The 19,499-nt window shown below is 28.7% G+C and overlaps 1 protein-coding gene across 2 annotated transcripts in view; it reads left to right on the top strand.

The window, feature by feature from the left end:
• The window catches only part of CSMD3 (CUB and Sushi multiple domains 3), a 1,211,679-nt gene that overhangs the window by 433,500 nt on the left and 758,680 nt on the right, over positions 1-19,499 (top strand). The window contains exon 8 of one of the 2 annotated variants that reach the window (XM_079134050.1): positions 13,907-13,987. The exons of the other annotated variant lie outside the window; for it this stretch is intronic. Coding sequence (XP_078990176.1) covers positions 13,907-13,987 — 81 coding nt within the window. The remainder of the gene's footprint in view (positions 1-13,906; positions 13,988-19,499) is intronic. 2 annotated transcript variants of the gene reach the window in all.

Here is a 19,499-nt window from a genome sequence, read left to right as displayed (position 1 = left end):
TAAAATTAAATCAGATCTTTCAGATCACTTATTGTATCACTGCTATTTGAAGGAGGAAATTGTGGTAGGCAGAGATTGTATGAAAACCTAGTCTATATTTCTAGACTAGTATTCATTCATTCTTTCACTAATTCAAGATTTCCTTAGGGTCTAATATATTCAAATCTTTTTATTAAGTATTGTTAAGATCATAAGCTTTATTGGTTGTTCTTTCTCAAGAAGTGATTAGTCATAGCAATTTAAAAACAATAATTAAAAAGTGTTTTAGTTCACATAAATTTAAAATTTATCTTCTTAAAATTGTAGTAGAACAATATTTGTGCTTTTTTCAATATGTAGATGATTTCTATCAGATGTTAATGTGTGGTCCTGGTAGTTGCTTTCTAAAGTACAAAATATGCATATACTTGTCTGAAAAAGTTCCAGTATACATAGATTATAATTATTAATTTATTTTTATTTTACTTTTCAATGGAAATTTAATCTAGATCACCTTGTGGAGTCAAATATGTTATGAAGTTTTCTAGACATTACCATTGTTTGTTTTGACAGTGTAGTCAATTCTTCCACATGTTTAGTGCTAATATTCATATCAGTGAAGTATTAGCTTGGTTAGTAAAGTAACATGAAATTATGTATAACATTGAATTTGATGTAGAGTTTTCTTTCAAAGCTAGAGATTAAAAAGAAATATAAGCCAATCAGGGAGGTGCATGCCTGCAATCCCAGCAGCTTGGGAGGATGTTGAGGCAAAAGGATTGCAGGTTCAAAGCTGCCTCAGTAATTTAGTGAGGCTGTAAGCATCCTAGTGAAACTCTGTCTCAAACAAACAAACAAATGAACAACAATAACAAAAACAAAACAAAACAAAAAAAATATATATATAAAGAGCTGGGTATGTGACTTAATGGTTAAGTGCCCTTAGGTTCATTCAATCTCTGGTACCCCCCCAAAATAGAAAATGCAACTTGAACATCAGTTTTTAAAAAAGAAGTACATTATTATTTTCAATTTTAATGAAGAATAGTTATTTCAGCATTAAAAAAATTCATTTGATGTCAGCAATTTTATTCCAAACAAAAGCAGGAACTTTTCATTTTTATCATGTTTTATTTTTTCAAGTAAGTTTATTTTAACATTAATAGGACTCTAGAAAAAGGAGAAAACAGCACACTATTAAATGATTTATTGGAGAAGTTGAGATTCTAGGATTAGCACCAACTTTGTTTCAAATACTAGATAGAAACTATTAATATAACAAAAACTCTACTGTATGGATTGTAGTTCTTCAGTGCCTACTATGTGCCCATCACTAGATTATATGGGCACATCTAAATATATTTTAAATATATTCAAGTATTTGCAAGTAACTAATACCATTTTCAAAAATTCTATTAACACTTTTATATGAGTATGAAGTTGTACATTCAAAATATGTTTTTTTAAAGATTTGTTTTGTTTTAAGCTACATAAGCATTATCATATTGAAATTTTTAATTTATTGGTAGCTATTTAAATATATCCTGGTGGATACTGGTTGATGTTCATATAATAATCATTAGGGTCTTATTGAGTATTTTGTCTCTTGCTAATAAGCATGTTAATTCCAAAGAATGTTAGATACTTTCTTCATTCTCAAGGGAAAGTTGTAGAGATAGGATTACACAGATTAGTTGTTGGTCAATTATAGGAGAATCAACAGAGTCTAAGCATGGTATCTAGATGAGGATGAGCTGTAGCTTTAATTAAACATGTGATACAATGCTATCACATGTCCTGTGGCATAGGTTGTAGAACTTAGTGTATGAAACCACAGAATAATACAAAGTAGTTTATAACAAAGAAGATTCTTCTACCATTGGGTTTTGTTAAAATATAAATTGTGTGCTTTAGGAAGTAGTGAATTCCTAAACCACTAATAAGACACTCAAAAATAGGTTGATGGATGGATAAATTGGGTATTCAGAAAGCATCTTTAAATATAAATGAATTCTTCAATAATGTGCTTGGCACTACCCCATCTAATCCTAAAATATCTGATTTTACCTGATGATATCTTATGTTAATTAAGGTAATAACTATCACCAGATATTTTCTCTTGGTATTTGAGCTGACATGTACTAATTTTTATGGTCATTTATTTAATTTTATAACTGACATAAAAACAAGCTTAGAAGTAATCAATACTACCATCAAGACATTTCAGAGACTGACAATGTGCTTACCCTGGTAAATGTGAATTTAGCCACCTATACATTTTTCCCTGGGCTCAGTGGAACTCAATACCTAAAATTTCAAGTTTTCTATTTAGGTTCTAATCCTAACTGGTCTTTAAGCAGTATTATTTCTAAGAACAGCTGAAAGTGCTATTCTTACTTTTGTCACTGCCTAAATTTCTATAATTTATTTATTCATTCAATTTCTTCCTTGCTCCTTTTCTATCTTTCTTTTATTTATTTTTCATTTCTCTAATTTTTTTGTCTGTCCTCTCCCCTCCCCCTTCTCTCTCTTTCTCTCTCTCCACCAGTTGTTGAATATACAGTTTTGAAGAAAGCTATGCAGACCCTTCTTCATTGAACTTTTAAGGGGGAGAAAGTGACAACTACACTAATAATTATCTGATGATTCAGAATGGAAAATCAAAACAGGTTGTGTGAATGTGTATACTCTCTAGGTTTGAATGATCAGGAAAGACCTCTGAGGAGTTAAAATTTAAACTGACATCTAATAGGGAGGAGATATGCATGAAGGTATGCTCTGCCATGTTCTGGAGACAGGAAAAAGTATACCACAGATTGAGTTAATAAATTAGTTAGAAAGAACTTGAGTTTTACTTGAGAAAAAGAAAGCCTAGTATTCCTAGAATTGAATACTGTAGATTAAGTGAATATCATAGGGAGAAATAAATAAGCCCTTTGACTTTGAGGCCTTGGTAAAGGACTATTTTAATCTAAATACTGTTGGACTGTGATATGGAAACTATATTATCAAATGTACATAAATAACATTTATAAGAATTTGAAGAAGGAATTTGAAGTAAATAGGAATAGGAAAGCAATTTCCAGAAGTGAAATTAGCAGTTGTAAGTGACATGGTGTCTATATGTTAGATGCTTTTCAAATCTAACTGTGGACACAAATCATCTAGCAGTGTTGTTGAAATGCAGATTGTGACTTTATGATGTTGAAGTGGGATCCAAGAGCCTGTACCTGCTCTAAGTCTTGAGGTTATGCTGATACACAGAGTGGCAAGAATTTAAATAAGGGAGATTATAATTTATAGTGACACATATGAAACTCTGTCCACTCCTGGAGAAATATTTTCTTTAGTAGAATAATGACAATGTTGCTAAACTATCTTGATATTTTATTAAAAGCTAAACTTAAATTCCTTAAGAGTGACTCTAAAACTGGAAAGTTCTTGAACCGAAGAGATATTTTAGGCCAAATGCATTTTTAGACTAAACTTGGTGATAATTCTTCAAGCTTTATGAATGATTGAGCTATTGACATTCGTTATTTTACTGGAAGAATGAATACATGTGTGCTTGACTGATGAAATAAATGCTGTCGAATTTTAGCCCATGATTTTAAGTGTTACCCTAAATTCTACACATTCAGATGTATATTATTTTAAAATATTATTGTGTTATAAAAGAAAAAATAAACCACCAAGTTTTAGTTTTCCTTTACTTACACTATTTATAATCTCTGGATGGCTAAATGACAGATAAAAGTAGAAAATAATGATAATAAGGACACAAAAATTGATTATCAAATACAATTTCTCACAAGTGAAAATTTAAGCATTATCTTTTATCTTATGTTAATGGTTGAACTTGATTTTACCTGTTTGAGTTCCCATGTCTTTCTATATGAGACTGATGAATATATTTTCATAGCATCTTAAAGAATAAACGATAACAGATGGGAAAATTTATTACTTTTAAAAATACCTATTTATGTGATTCTTATAAGAACATTTTCATTTAGTAGTAATTATTCATTTAGGATATAAAATTCATTTGAATATTAGTAAGATAAGGAATTCCCAATATTTGGGGGGGGGGAATTACATTGAAATATTGACTTTGTATTTCATGATTCATCAATATTCTATCATTTGGTTTTTTTTTTTTCATTGTTCTCTTGACTTTTCCCTCCTGACATTTTTTTTTTGTGAAAGTTGTGTTCAGTGTTGACATCTGTAACTATTCAAAAAAATCTATGTCCAGAATTGTGCCAATTTATTATTTAGATACATGATTATTTATTGGATATCATTCTCATTTTCTATTGCATTACTCTATTTCATCTCATTGGTAAAATTAAGGAACATCATTCATAACAGTAATTATATTGTTCTGTTTCTACTTCTTTTACATTTTGTTAAGTAATTGATTTTTGGAAGAAAAAAGAAGAGAAAAAGTAAAATGTTAGAATTTACTTGTTAACAAGTTATGTAGTTTTTAAAGGTATTTGATAAAAATACTTTGAATGACTGAGGACTTGTATGACAACATCAAGCAATGCAAATTTATTTTCTATCCAAATGACATATCTACAAGTAACCACTTTAACATTTTTATCCAATGCTACCCTTCAAAACCATGCTTTTGAATTAGCCCTGTGTAGAGTGCAGAGATTTTAAGAATTTCTGACAACCCAATATTTTATTAATCTTTGAGTAGGTTCTTCAGGAAACCTACATTTTTTTTTTTACACTAACTCCTTTGTTCCATAGTAATATGGAACTTATTTTATATTTTTTCCTAATTCTTTACCAATTACTAGGCACACCAACATTATTCAGAATGCTGGTAGTTTATTCTCTATACTCGAATGTATTTATCATTTTAGTAGAATGAGAAGATAAGGAAAATCATAACAATATGTATTGAATTGATAAGAAGGGACAGGTTAACTTGAAATATCAGAGATGAAAATGGCTTTATGCATAGCTGATTTTCTCAAATCATTACAGAACTTATTTTACCTGTGAATGAAATGATCACAGTAAATGTGATGTATATGACTTTTAAATCTTTTTCCTTGTTAAAATATTTTGAAGGGGCTAGACTTTCTATTTGTGCTCAAAGCTAGCGCCAAAGCGGACTCCTCTGCCTTTTGGAATAGAAGGAAATGGCCCTGTGTTAGAGACATTTTTATCTTGTTCAGAATTATTTCAGGGCATTTTCACCCACTTTTGCAACAAGCTGCTTTTCTTGCATGTAGTTTTCTAGAGCATATGGCTGCCCTGCTGTGCACAGAGTGAAATCACACAATTAATCTTTACAATTTTAGAAAGAGCAGAACCTTCATACATGGTAGAAACAGCATGGTGTTAGGTTTGGGGTGCATTGCATGTAATATTTTTCTCTTCATAATTACATCATTTATATTCTAAATTGTGGACTTTTGTTTTTTCATGTTGATGCTTTCTCTTCCTTTAAAATGTTCTTCAAGTGGCATTTCTTCATGATATCAAATGATATTAAAGTGATAGAAATTTCTCAATTGATTTTATCCAGAGGCCAGAAATTTTTTTATTGAGTAGGTGTACATTAAAGAAGAAAAAATTTCAACTCTCCTGAACTTTCCCATTAGAAAGGAATACAGCCAAAGCCAAAGTTGATTTTGCTAAAAACTCTAGATGATGAATTAAATTTCAAATATCAGTTTGTTTATGCTGTACCATTTTAATTCATGTATTCATACTCTTAAAAGTACCATATTATGAGAATTCAAGTTATGAGATTATACTTGGTGCTATAGGTAAATAATCAAAGTCTTTATTTGATATCAAGTCCAGTCAATGTGGTTTCTAAGCCACATTAAAAGAAAACATACTTAAAATCAAATATTACTAGTAATTTAAAATTTTATATTAGCTTTGAATAAATGGAATAAGATGAATTAATCCTATCTGCTTGTAGTTTTCCACGATATACACTTGAGAGTTCTGATTGAACATGTGGAATGATATTATTCATAATTAGATGGTGGTACAGATGTTAGTATTCAATTGTCAAAGTCAAATGAATGAACATCCTATACTAACATACATATGGCCTTGGACTATCCACCTAACTTTTCTTTATTTTCACATGAGGAGAAATAGAGGAACTGATTTCACTTGCTTTTTTATGATTTCAATAACAGGTAGGCATTGGGTACCCAGTATCTTATACATACTACCAATGAGTGGGACTCTCTTTTTCTGGAGTTCTTATAAGAAGGCAGTATACTCTAGTATAAAAATCCTGGAAGGTAAAGATAAATGAGAACAAATTAAGAAAAAGATTAACTCATATTTTAAGATTCTTAGGTACCTCATTTCCCTAAGGACAAAAGTTTAAAGTAATATTACCTAAATCCCAGGAATGATAGAATCTTTAAGTAATTCTGTTTTCTCTAGTTTCACAATTATTGTGAAAGTATAGTGAAACTGCAATTATAATTTCACAGTTATAAATTATTAATTTATAATTCTTCACTGCACTAAGGAAATTTGTGGTGGAAGGATAGATTCATTCCACTATACAGCTGAAAAGAATCATTAAAGTCGTTACTATTATTAAAATAGTTGATTCTTTCTCATTTTAGAAAGCATCATAGTAGACATAAGTAGTCTTTGAAACTGAAAAGAAAAAGTATTTGGTGTACCTTACTTTATCTTGAGTAAGAAAATATTGTTATTATTTTACATGTTAACTTTATAGTAAAGTTTATGTAAAAACAAATTATAATGAAAGCAAACAAAGCCACTTATGTTCAAGAGTATATGGTATATCAACCAAAAACAGGCCTAACAAAATGCATAAATTGAGTGGATGTTAATATTTGATTACAGGACCAAAGATACTTTTTAGCATTAGTTTATTTGAAGCTGGCAGAAAATAAAGATTAAAAGCTTAATTAAAGACTGAGATAATTCTGAAGTGTTAAAATTATCTGCAAACCATATCAATGGTAACTCTTCCATATGGTGACTTTTATTATGCCAATTATAAGAATCCCTAAAGTGAATATATAAAGCCCACATTTTTCACGTAATCCTGACATTTTACAGCACACCACAACTGTAAGACCTGTTACGCCAAGCATTGCGGGTGCATCTGCTGCTATCTAGGCAAATGTTATGGATTCCTCTGAATTTGTTACATCTCCAGGAAGGAAGAAAGTCCATATATAATTTTTAGAGTCTTTAGCCAATGATTAGTTATGTGATTCTTTTTTTCAGCTGGTTATCTACACTGTTCAATGTTTCCTAGCCTTTTTTTTTTTCCCTTCTAGCAGTGCTGAGAATCAAACCCAGGGCCTTGCACATGATAAGCAAGCAATCTAGCACCAAGCTATGATATCCCCAGCCCTCTGTCTCCTATATAAAAAGTAACAAATGTAATTCAATCTATAAGGCCTGTGAAAAATTAACAAATTGTGTTTATAAAGCATGATGTTACCTTATTCTTACTATTCTCTTCAGTTTCCCAAGTAAAAAATTTACAAATATTTCTATTGTAAAATGGTTGAAAAGATTGGGAATTGAAGTCAATTTCATTTTCAATTTTGAGAACTTGCTACAGGATCTTCTTTTGAAAAATGGAAATGGGCTAATTTTAAGTCCCTTGTATGTTCAATAATTGTTTTATAGGTTCATATAATCTAATGTGATTGATTATATGTTTAAGGAACTTTCTATATATCCCAACTAAATTTTCTAATTTGATAAAATATTTGGGCAGGGTTCTAACAGTACAAAATACAATTTTTGAGTTAGAACTCCAGGGAAAGTAGATGACAATTTGGATACTATTCTTACATAATGAAAAAGTCAATAGAAAATAGTTGAAAAAATTTTAGTATATTGAATCACCAACTGGAATGGCCTCTGAGATTGACTAATTATAACTGGTAATAATTGATATGGATATCTAACATTTATAGACTCTTGCTATATGCCAATTTAAGAATTTATTATAGAAGTTAAGCATGGTGGTAAATTTCACAATTACATATTTCTTATTAAAAATTGAGCATCACATTTTATAGTGACATATTCTATATGTGAGAATAAGTATTAGCCACAAACTAGTGGTGGCATGTGTAGAATTTTAAGATCTAAAAAGCATTTGGGGAGGGCTGGAGATGTAGCTTAGTGGTACAGTGCTTTCCCTTGTATGCATGAGGTCTTGAGGTCAATCCCGAGTAACACAAAAATAAACATACTATGGTATTTGAACCAATTACTTATCTCTAGTATCTTTTTAATAGGAAGAGTACATTAAGATTTTAAGTATCATTTTAATAGGAAGAGTACATCAAGATTTTAAGTAATTATAAAAATTAATGTATAGTATTCACTTCTATATTTTAAAATATAGAAATTTTATTTTGAATTTGAAAATATTTTAGACCTCACAAATCCCTATTTTATATTTTTTCTATAAATGAAGTTTTCCGTACTTTTGAAAATAATTAGTTGCATCACTGCTTTTGACCATCAAATGGTGGCTATTATTATTTCTCTTGATACAATTTTATCTTCATTTATTTTTAACATTGTTATAAAATATTTTTCATTTGAATAACTTGATAGTATGCTGTTGAATTTTCTATTATGCTTTCCACTTGTATACTCCAAACATGATGTAATTGCAGCATATTTCTAATCACATTTTAAAAAATTAGACTATGGGAACATTTATAAAGAAATGTGATTTTCTCAGAAATTTGTATTATTAATCCAGTGGTGAAACTTACATGAAAGTTGGAAAAACATACAATGCAGGAATATTGTCCAGCATTTACGCTGACATCAACATAATTTCTCATCTTTCCTCTTCCAAGGATTATATGGAAGAAGTCATCAGTAGAGGCCCCCATGCTAAACATACTATTAAGTGTTTTGTTCAGCTGAGTAGGATGTTTTAAAAATGTTAACTTTTATTCTTTGTAGGCCTGCAGCATTGAGCAGCTACTTATCTTTAAGCAAACAAATGGACAAAACCTGTCTTCATAACACAGATAATTCCTTTAATAACCTCTAAATACATTTACTCTCCAGGCTAGAACTAAGGGTTCTAATGACATTTGCCTGTCTTTCTTAGGTCCAAATTCTATTTCCAAATAGTTAAGGCTAAAGGAATGAACCTTCTAGAACTGAATGGAGAAATTAACAGATGTATTTCGTGTCTTATGGGACTAGAAAACAAGTCTGCCAGTTCCTACTCAAGGGAAAGAAATGTAACAAAGAACATTGTTTAACCTGTAATAACTAGTAGTCAGTGACTGTATTTCTTAGTATCCATGTAAATTCTAAGATGTGCCATCTTCTCAAAATCAAAACATGTCAGTTATTTTGAATATACAAACAATTAAAGAAAATTAATTTCTTATTCATACATTTTACTTATTGAATACAATGTTAAGATTATAATTAATTAAAAAAACAAGTAGAAATTATAAAACAAAAAGTATATACTATAGATGGCATACAAAAGGGGAAGATAAAGACATTATTGAACATTTGAAAATAAATTTTAAAGCAGAAATACTCCCTCATATCAGTAAGATACCAATCCTTGCACCTGAGAAATTATTTCCCATTTCAAGAATTATCATATTCTGATTGAATCACATATTTATAATGCAGCCATCACCATTTCCAGGATATTTTATTGTCAGAATAAATATGGCAAACTTGAAAAGTCAAAATTATAATATTACATTCATTTTATCTTAATTATTATATTATAAAATAACCTAGGTGGAAACTGAGAGAAGTTTTAGGATTTTTCTAATGACACGTAATACACAATAGTACTATCTGCTAGGAGAATGGTACACAAACTTGAATATGAATTATTTCCAATTGATAAAAGTGTTTTACTAATACTAATGTATTTTGTTTTCAAAGATATAAGTGTTCTCCAAATTTAAATATTTTTGCTGTATATAAGAATGAAAACAAAACAATCAAAATATAGATATTGAATTTTTAGACTGTGTGGTGAAAAACCCATCAAGTTTCAATGAAGAATATGAAGGCAGGAGATATTTTATGATTATGTTATAGAAGCTCTGTGATAGAGAGACCACTTAGAGGTTATCTTTTCCAAACCTATCATATCTATATAATATGTCTAGTTTTCTAAAAATAAAAATCAACACCAGTACTAATTCAACTACATCCTAATCTTTGTCTCCCACTCATGGTCTTAATTTACACTAATCAGAATCCAAAAAAAAGTCATGTGAAACCTATTTCTTAAGGAAAACACATATTTAGAAGAAAATCCAGGTCATTTTCACATATGTACATATGTTTATTTTTTGTAATAGGAGTTATTTAATTCATTTCAAATATGTGACTTCAGTTTATTAACATGAAAGCAAAGCTTAAATAAATATTGAACATCACTTTAATTTAATATGTTTTTAAAGGAAGTTTAGAATTCAAACTGATTTTGGGGATAATAGAACGGTAGTTGACCTGGAAGATACCACAGTGCTAATCCATTATAGTGGTTTAAAACTGACCCAATGAAAGTTACAGAAACAAAGGGGTTTTTCAACTAAGCAAAGATGGATTTGATTGCTCACATATTGTTCCTTTTTGCTCAACCTTTCACATATTCAAACATACTTCTATTATACAAAAAAGGGTTAAACAAAAAAGTAATAAAAACTAGCAAGTGATAAAAAGAATTTGGCATATAAAAACATAAGAAAACAAAGGAAACAGATTTTTTGCATAAGATTCTAAGTCTTACATTTAGTGCTTTCTAAATTTATTAGAGCATACATAGATTTTTTGTGTTTAAAAATAGCTTTACAAATGATCTTGAGTATTCAGTCTTTTATCATTTCCACCTTTCCTAAGTCAAAATTAATAAAGGAAATTCTCTCAAAAAGATACCCTTAGTTAAATGACCGAGAACTAATAATATTGCATATATTTATTCACACACTTGCACAACATAAAAAAATATTTTTTTCTGCCCTTGAGAAGCTCACTGAATAGTGAAGGGAATTGCCACAAATAACATACTGTCTTTAAATATTTTCTTAACCTATAAATACATCATAATGCATTTCGACTTTGACTCTCTTTTGTATAAATTTTACATGCTTCTTACTGAAATACATAATTTTAAGAGGTTTTTTTTTTAAAGTTAACCTTGGTCACTAGAAACATTCCTTAGTGACATGTCAGATTTATTTAAATTTTTATGGCACATTTGTGATATTAAATCTCTTATAAAAGACATAGGACAGGATCTTATAATCAAAACAATATTCAACCCTTTGATTTATTCATAAATATATACGTGTTCTTGCTATAAAAATTATAAAATGTTCTCAAGTATTTGTTTACTAACATTTTAAAATTTGTGTGAATTTAAATTTTATATTGTTGCTCGTTCACAACCTTTTATGTCCTAAAATATATATTTTCCTGACCTTTCATCTTCTTTTATCTAAATTATAGTTATTATCATTTTGTCTTTAAAAACTGTAGATTTTTTAAATAAAATAATTTGATATGTAAATGCTTTTAAAAATAGAACATTAATAAAAGTCCTTTCAGAGCCAGAAAAAAATACTTAGAATTCCTGATCTGCGTTGATATTCTCTTGGCTAGAAGCATTCAATTGTTTTTGTCTTCAGGTTTTGTTCCCTTGCCTTAACCAAATAATCCATATTAAATATAAGCATTCACACAAACCTGTCCCTCTCCCCATGTACATATTTTTCCACCCCACACATAACAGTATTGAAACATTATTTACAACAGTGAACTCTTTAACCCATAAAATATTCTACAACTTTTGCCTTTGGTTGTATAATGCCATCACCAAAAAAAAAAAAAAAAAATTCTTTTAGAATTTAAAACTTGAGTTGAAACTATCATGAAATCTTCAGACTAATTTGTAATACTTAAAAAGTAAAATTGTACAATGCAGAGAAAAATAGAGGTAGATTCCTTATTATAATTAATGTTTGGGATGGGAAAATCTGTAAGTATGCCACAGAAATAAAAAATGCTAATTCTTTTTATTATAAAAAAAAACATTTTGAGGCAGCAGGACATTTCGAAAGTGGCAGAACTAAACTTAGAGTATTTGAATACTTCAGAAGAATTATGCTTTAGGTTACCATGGGGGTGTAGGTGGAGAATCACCACTAGAGAGGCCTATAGTCATTATTCATTATAAATAAGAGTCACAGAATCTCTGAACCATAAAGAGATGAAGAGGTTAATCTAGTTTTACCTACTTTGTTAAGAGAAAGAATGGAGGTTAAAAAAAAAAAGATCCTCTTGCAAAATCACTCAACTAATAATTGTCAAGGATTGGGAGTCTTAAATTGTACTCCAGTTATGTTCCTCTATTAATCTACATAGCATGCATAGATAGTTCATAAATACATATCCCAATAAATCATCAGATCCTGTCTGTCTCTTCCTTTCTACCTTTGGAGTACTAACAAGAAGAAACAAATCACAAAAATAGTCATATCCAATAATCGATATATGTAATTTGAACTAGTTGGTAAAATGGACAGTCCAGAATCAATGAAACAATGATTTTAAACTATCAAATGAAGATCAGTTTTGCTTTTCCAAATTGAAAGTGTGAACAAACCTAATGCATAATTATTTTTATTTTATTTTATATTTCACTTTATTTTTTGATACTGTGGATTGAACCCAGCACCACAACCCATCCCTAATTGCATAATGTATAAAACTATTATCCTTCACCATAAACCTGATTAAAAAATGCTATGTAAAGATCGTTGTAATTGGTTACATTAAATATATTTCTTATATTTTTGTTCATGCTATGTCTTTCCTGAAAGAAAGTAATTGATATTTGAATCTATTTAGGCCAGATTATGTAATATTTTTTAATTAGAGAGATTTTAGTTAAATACATATTCTTTATTTTACTTGGTGTCAATAAAAATTTTAAATGGTCTTCAGAACTATTATCACTTTTAAAAATCCATAGATTCTAGACTTAATTAAATAATGTGTACTAGAAGGAAGCAAAAGTTTCTTTAATCCAAATTACTTGGAAAATATTTTTAACATATTTGAATTAAAAAATATTTTCTAGGTGACTCCATTGAATTTATATGGATTCATTTTTTCTTAGATTATCCTGTTGTATCTATTTTGATATAGTGCACAATATGATATCTCATCCTAGCATATTGATTTTTCTATATCTAAGATTAGAAATAGTAGAAAGTTGCAAGTTTTCAAATACTAGCAAGATTCCAAATAGTTGTAATTCACTTTCACACTTTTTGTTGAATGTAGAATGACATAGTGTCAAAAGAAATGATAATGAATGGAAATTAGTGGAAGAATTATTAAAATGTATTTTGAATATTTTCAATTGTATTATTTTCTTAAGTACTTCCTAATATTTCAAATAAGTTAAATTTTTAAGTAATTAAAATTTTAAATTTAATTTTTAAAACCAAGTTCATTAAATTCTTCCTGCTATACTAATGTCCCAGCATTATTTGTTTTTCTAGTTAAATTTATTCCTTACAATTTGGTGAAATCAAGTGGTTTATGATAAAGTTCTAAGAGTTTGGTTTTATATAAAAGTTTGGATAGTTTTAAAAAATACCTATGCATATCACAGTTTTCTCCCTATAGAATATTTAAAATTCTTCTACATTGCTTATATTGCTAGGTGATTATATTACTTTATTATTATTATTATTATTTTTTTTTTTTTTGTATTTTCCTTGGGGTACCCTATACAGGCTTGAGAAAGCAGTTTCTTTAACTTGCATACTTCCATGCTAACAAAATTTGTTAACTGAATTTCATTTTTGAATTGTATTTTCTGATACATGTTTTTGTTTGTTTTTTTAACTAGTGAAAAAGGCCATAGATTTTAAATCTAGAGGATTTAAATTGTTTCCAGGGAAAGACAACAGCAACAAGTTTCTATCTGTGAGTGTACTCCTTTTTGTTACTTTCTCTAGTGCAAGAGTGAAGTTTGTGGTGTCTGTGTTGTTTGTGTGTGTTTTATCAAAATATTTGTGTATTTACCAAATTAACTACATTAATATTTATATAACATGCATGATGATTATTCATATTTTATTGTATTTAAATGTGTATTGAGTTAATGGCTTGATGCAGTAATTTTCCAATTTCAAATTGTTTTTGCTAAAATTTATTCCATATTTTAATATATGAATAAATTATTCTGACTTCATTTGATGATAACCATCAAGTTTTATAATTCTGGATTCTGAGATTAAAAGTAACTAAAATTTCTAAAATTGGTCTTTTTCTGTAAGAATTCTTAATTTGAATATATCTAAATTTCTACAAAAATAGTTTTGCTGAGGAGCATTTTTTGTAATAGCAATTTCATTTAAGAAAAAGTATTCTTAGTTTGATATAATTTATTCAAACACTGTCCTTAGTATTTTATAAATCAATTATTATTCACTCCTTTGAAAATCTCATGGTCTGAAATATTCACTTTTTCTCACAGTCATGTTTTTATAGATAAGTTGATGCCCATCTCATAATCCCAGATTGAAGGAATCACTGAGGACTGGGGATATAGCTCAGTTGGTAGAGTGCTTGTCTTAGAAGCACAAGGGCCTAGGTTCTTCAAAAGAAAAAAGAAATAAAGAATCACTGAATTAAAGCATACATCTGTATTAACATAAACAAACATACAAACATGGAAAATGGTTTTGGTAATGCTCTGCATGTTATTGTGATACAGGTTAATAGCAATTGGTAAAAATTTTCCACCTCCCTGTTTACCTACATCCATCCATGTTCAAACCTTTGAAACAAGCCATTTATGTTATAGTACCTAACTTTTAAAACAGTATGTTGGGAGTAAATGAGAGTAGTTCTTGCAAATTATGTATGGCACTATTGTTGATTCTTCAACAAGAGTGTATTTTCAAGTGAATTTTTCATTTCCAGATTTCAATGAAATATTTTAACTATTTTTTAATAAAAATCATTTATTAAAATTACATAAAAAAGGAATTTCCCTGTACTTATTGAGTTATACACATACATAGTAAGTGACACAAATTGAATTTTTATGTTAATTATCAAGATACAAACTTGGGAATTCTATGTTATTAAATATTTTATTGTCCCACAATTTTAAAATCTGATGTTTATTTTTTTTAGTTAGACTTGAAAACCCTAAACCCCAAACAGCAAATATCAATAGGAGATCATTTATCAAATTGAATAATGTGTTTTGAAAGCACACAATAGTTAATTTCAAAGTATTAAGCTGTATAATTATAATTTATTCACATATTTTAGGATAAAAATCTATTTTCAAAGTTGATTCCGTCCATTTTGTGGAAAACAATGTTAAAATATGATTCATTCCTAAATCAGTTAATACATTTTGGAAAGAAATACATATATCCTATAATAAAATATGAATAGAAAAATTTACTAGGTCAGATGCTTCCAACATAGTAAATTTCATTTCAACATGAAATGGAAGTAAAATGTTTGCAGAATTAAATATTATGTTTACTAGAATTTTCCCAATATTTTATCTGATTTGCATATCTATTTTGGAATTCTAACTAGAATTATATAAGACGAGTTTTACCTTTTCTCATTTATCTACACAAGTGTTAACTTTATGTGCTACATGCTTCAAATTTCAAGATGTTCTGAGAAATTCAGTGTATCTATTCTAAGATATCTAGGATTTGTCAAGCTATTATTTGATGTGAATAATTCTACACTGATTGGTGTGTTGCCTTAGTGGAAATATATATCATTGTTGTGGATTATAGTGGTAAACAAAAAGGAAATTTTTGCATTATTGTGTTACCTTAAAACAAAAAGCAAAAAACTGAATATTTATTTTAAGATTATCAGGCAAATGTAATATGATTGAAATAATGCTATTAATCTACCTCATATTTTGCCTTTCTCCATTGTTCTTCATGTTAAAAAATACTTTATTGCTTACTTTTTTTCTTTTTGAATATAAGTAATTCGTACATCAATGCAAAAAAAGTATTTATGGAAAATTTTTAGGGTCATAAAATTGCAAGCCAACAATTTTTTTTTTTTCATTTGTTTTGGTACCAGGGATTGAACTCAGTGGAGCTCAACTACACTGAATCATATACCTAGCCCGTTTTTTTTGTCGTTGTTTTGTTTTGGGCTTTTTTTTAGACAGGGCCTAGCTAAGTTGCATTTGTGATCCTCCTGCCTCAGTCTCTGAGCTTTTGGGATTACAGAGGTGCACATCTGTGCCTGCCTGGCAAGCCAACATTATTTTAAATTTTATTCCGCTATAGTTTGTTTCTCAAGTATTTAATAACATAATTTTAAAATATGGTCGTTTATAGCAAATAGCTATATCTTTTCAATTTGTATCATATATTTATTTCAAGTACACATTCAGGTTTTCATCTCTTGATCTTTATTTAACACAGGATAAAATAAAAGAAGACAACTTTAACAGACATTTGACTTTCAAAAGAAAAAAAGAGAAATAAAGTTTATATTCCTTAAAAGCCAAATCAGTTCTCTTGCTGACATGGGTAGCTGTGAGAATAATCATGGAGGACATGAAATGCACATTTGCCAAAACCTGTTTTCACAATGACATCTTTATTGTTTAACTGAAAAATGAATGGACAAAAGGTTCAGGAAGCTTCAGTAATGCTGATGGGAAGAATTTAGTTGTTTATATGGCTAATTCAGTTTTTATTTCGATTTTAATACCAGAACTCTGAATTGCCCAATCCATCCTTTGTTACTTTAAATAGTAGGTTTGCCCTACTTATCCTCAGAAATCATACCTTTGACAAGAAAGAAAAATTTTTTTTTTAATTATAAAAATTTTAAAAACAAAAGATTTTATGTTTTTAAAATGTTGAACTTATTGGTTAGTATTCTTGCCAATTTATCTGGTAGGCCCTTCTAGAATATTAAGGGGGAATTATAAAGAAACTGTGAGCTTTCTATAAATGATTATGTTTTTCTTTCCTATTTCAAATCCATACTTTCATTCATTCACATGATTCATACATTCCACAGTTCCTCCATGGCAACATCATGTTAGAATAAAAATTTTTTAAAGTAAATACAGTCTTAGCCCTGAATATAACATTATATTGGAATATAAAATTATTTTAAAGGTAATTCTTTGTAGAATAAAAAATGTATTAGTATAAAATATGTCATTGACATGATGTTTGCGTTCAGAATCAAATCCAAAAGCATATTTTAAATATTAGGATAAATATTAAAATCTAAATAAAAATATGAGAAAAGTAGCAATGTAAATAGCTGGAAGAAAAAATATAGAAGTGGATTTTAGAATCACCTTATTTTTTTTTTAGAGTATATTGTGTGCTCTATAATATCATAAGCTTTAAAAAATATGTTTATAGCAATATTATCTTTTGATGTTGACTAATTTTATAGTGTGCTTAAGTTAAACCTACAATAATACAAAAAATAAGATTCTTGAAGCATAATGTATAAAAACACAATAAAGATACTTCTGTGTTCTAAAAAATAAATCAATTTTTTTAAATCTTATAAATTCTGTAAATATCTTTACTGTTATATGGAGAAAAGGATTCACATTTCATTAACATTAGTAATAATAAAGATATTCTTGAAGACCAGAGCAAAAAGGGCTTTCCCATGACAGATGTTCTTTTTAAGGGGCAATACTCTGTGTAAATTTTAAAGAGCATTCATGTTTTTACCATGCTGCTAGTTACTATTCAAATTAAAAGTAAAAATATTAAATCTATCTAGTCATTTCAATGGCATTATAGCAGTTGATTCAATGAGTATTAACTTTGTTTGAATGTCTTGATATCACTTAACTCTGGGCAATTCTAAAATATCTAAATATCAGAGAAAATAAAAATCATACACTTTGCTCTTTATATTTTATTTTGAACATTTATAACTAATAAACACTAAGTACATGTATCTTGCAGAAGTTCTCCCATTATCCCTACATTTTAATTTTGGAAGCCTGTCTTCTATTGCTGATGTCCAAATTCAGTGGTTTAAATGATGTTTCCAAACAGACAGAAATAACTTGATAATTAAACTAATAAGAATTGAAATTAATTATGTAAAAGTGGCAAAAAATTATAAATATTCTCTGTATTTTAATGTAAATGGTTTGTAAAAGTGTTTTGAATTTTAGCCTTGCTGAGCTGTCTGGATGGGCTTCAGGACTAAAAGGTTTGCCTGGATTTAAAAGTAGACTCTGGCATTAAATGGCAGTATAACTTTGGACACACATCTTAACCTCCCCAAGTTTCAGTTTCTTTGCCTTGAGAGGTGTAAAATTCTAATAGTAGTTTCCCTTAAGATTGTTGTAAGGATCAGATGAATTAAAATGTTCAAGGTATCTAGAAGACACACAGTTGGATGTAATAACATTCAATTTCACATAAAAATATTTAACATGGTCTTACTTTTTGATACAATAATGGTAAAATGCAAAAAGGAACCTTTTCCTAATTATATTTTCTGATAATGTATATAAACAACTTGCATATTAATCTATAATCCATTTTACATATTGTACTATAATAAAGTAGTTAAACATAGGCCATGCCACCTGTTTTCCCTCATCTACAAATCCCAGTAAAAGGAAGTTCCATTTTAATAACATGTTCTACAAATATTATCAATAGCTTTTCAAAGATTATAAAGTGCATACTTCCCATAGAAATGCTTAATTTATTAAAAACAGTTCTTAATCAAACACTAAGTCATATGTATTAAGAAGTAGTAGAAACAGTAGAAAATCTAGTTGGCTCATTGGAGATTTGTACAATAATAAAAAAAAAAAAACTGTGTTTTAGGAAGTTTGGACCTCTTCTAGTATTCAAGATAGTTTGAAGGTAGATTATAAGGGTGTCACAAAAGTATCAAAGTGATTATGTTTAATTTTAGCTGACACATGAGATAGTCATTGGAAATTTGGGGGATGTTCCAATGGCTATTGATGGAGCAAGAAAGCTTGGAAAAGATAACAAAAATATCCTACCTCAGAAGTTATTGACAAAGAGGTAATTTTTCAAGTAGTGAGGGAAATACAAAATATTAAGGACTCTGGACCAATGTCTTTGAATTATTGAAATTAGCTAATGTAGAGAGTGACCAGAAATCCCAGAAACGGTAAAAGGAATTACATAGAAATTTAGAGGACCAAAAAAGTAAAAATATCAGATTCTTTGAATCACTGAGCATATAATAAAGGTAGCAATAAAGATATTGTTGGTGAAAATTAGAAAATAATTTGTTCAGAATGATGGAAATAGATGCACAATTCTGTGTCTAGTTGAGAAGAGGGTAACTTTATCACAGCCATGACTGTTGGACCATCATTTGATAGCTGTCTTCCTATCTGATGAATTAGTGTCAACCCAATGACCAATTTCAGCTAAACAATCTGTAAGTCCAGTGGT

The sequence above is a fragment of the Sciurus vulgaris genome (assembly GCF_902686455.1).
Source record: "Sciurus vulgaris genome assembly, chromosome: 1".
NCBI lineage: Eukaryota > Metazoa > Chordata > Mammalia > Rodentia > Sciuridae > Sciurus > Sciurus vulgaris.
Note: the sequence above shows the minus strand (reverse complement) of the source record. Positions and strands in the feature narration are given on the sequence as shown.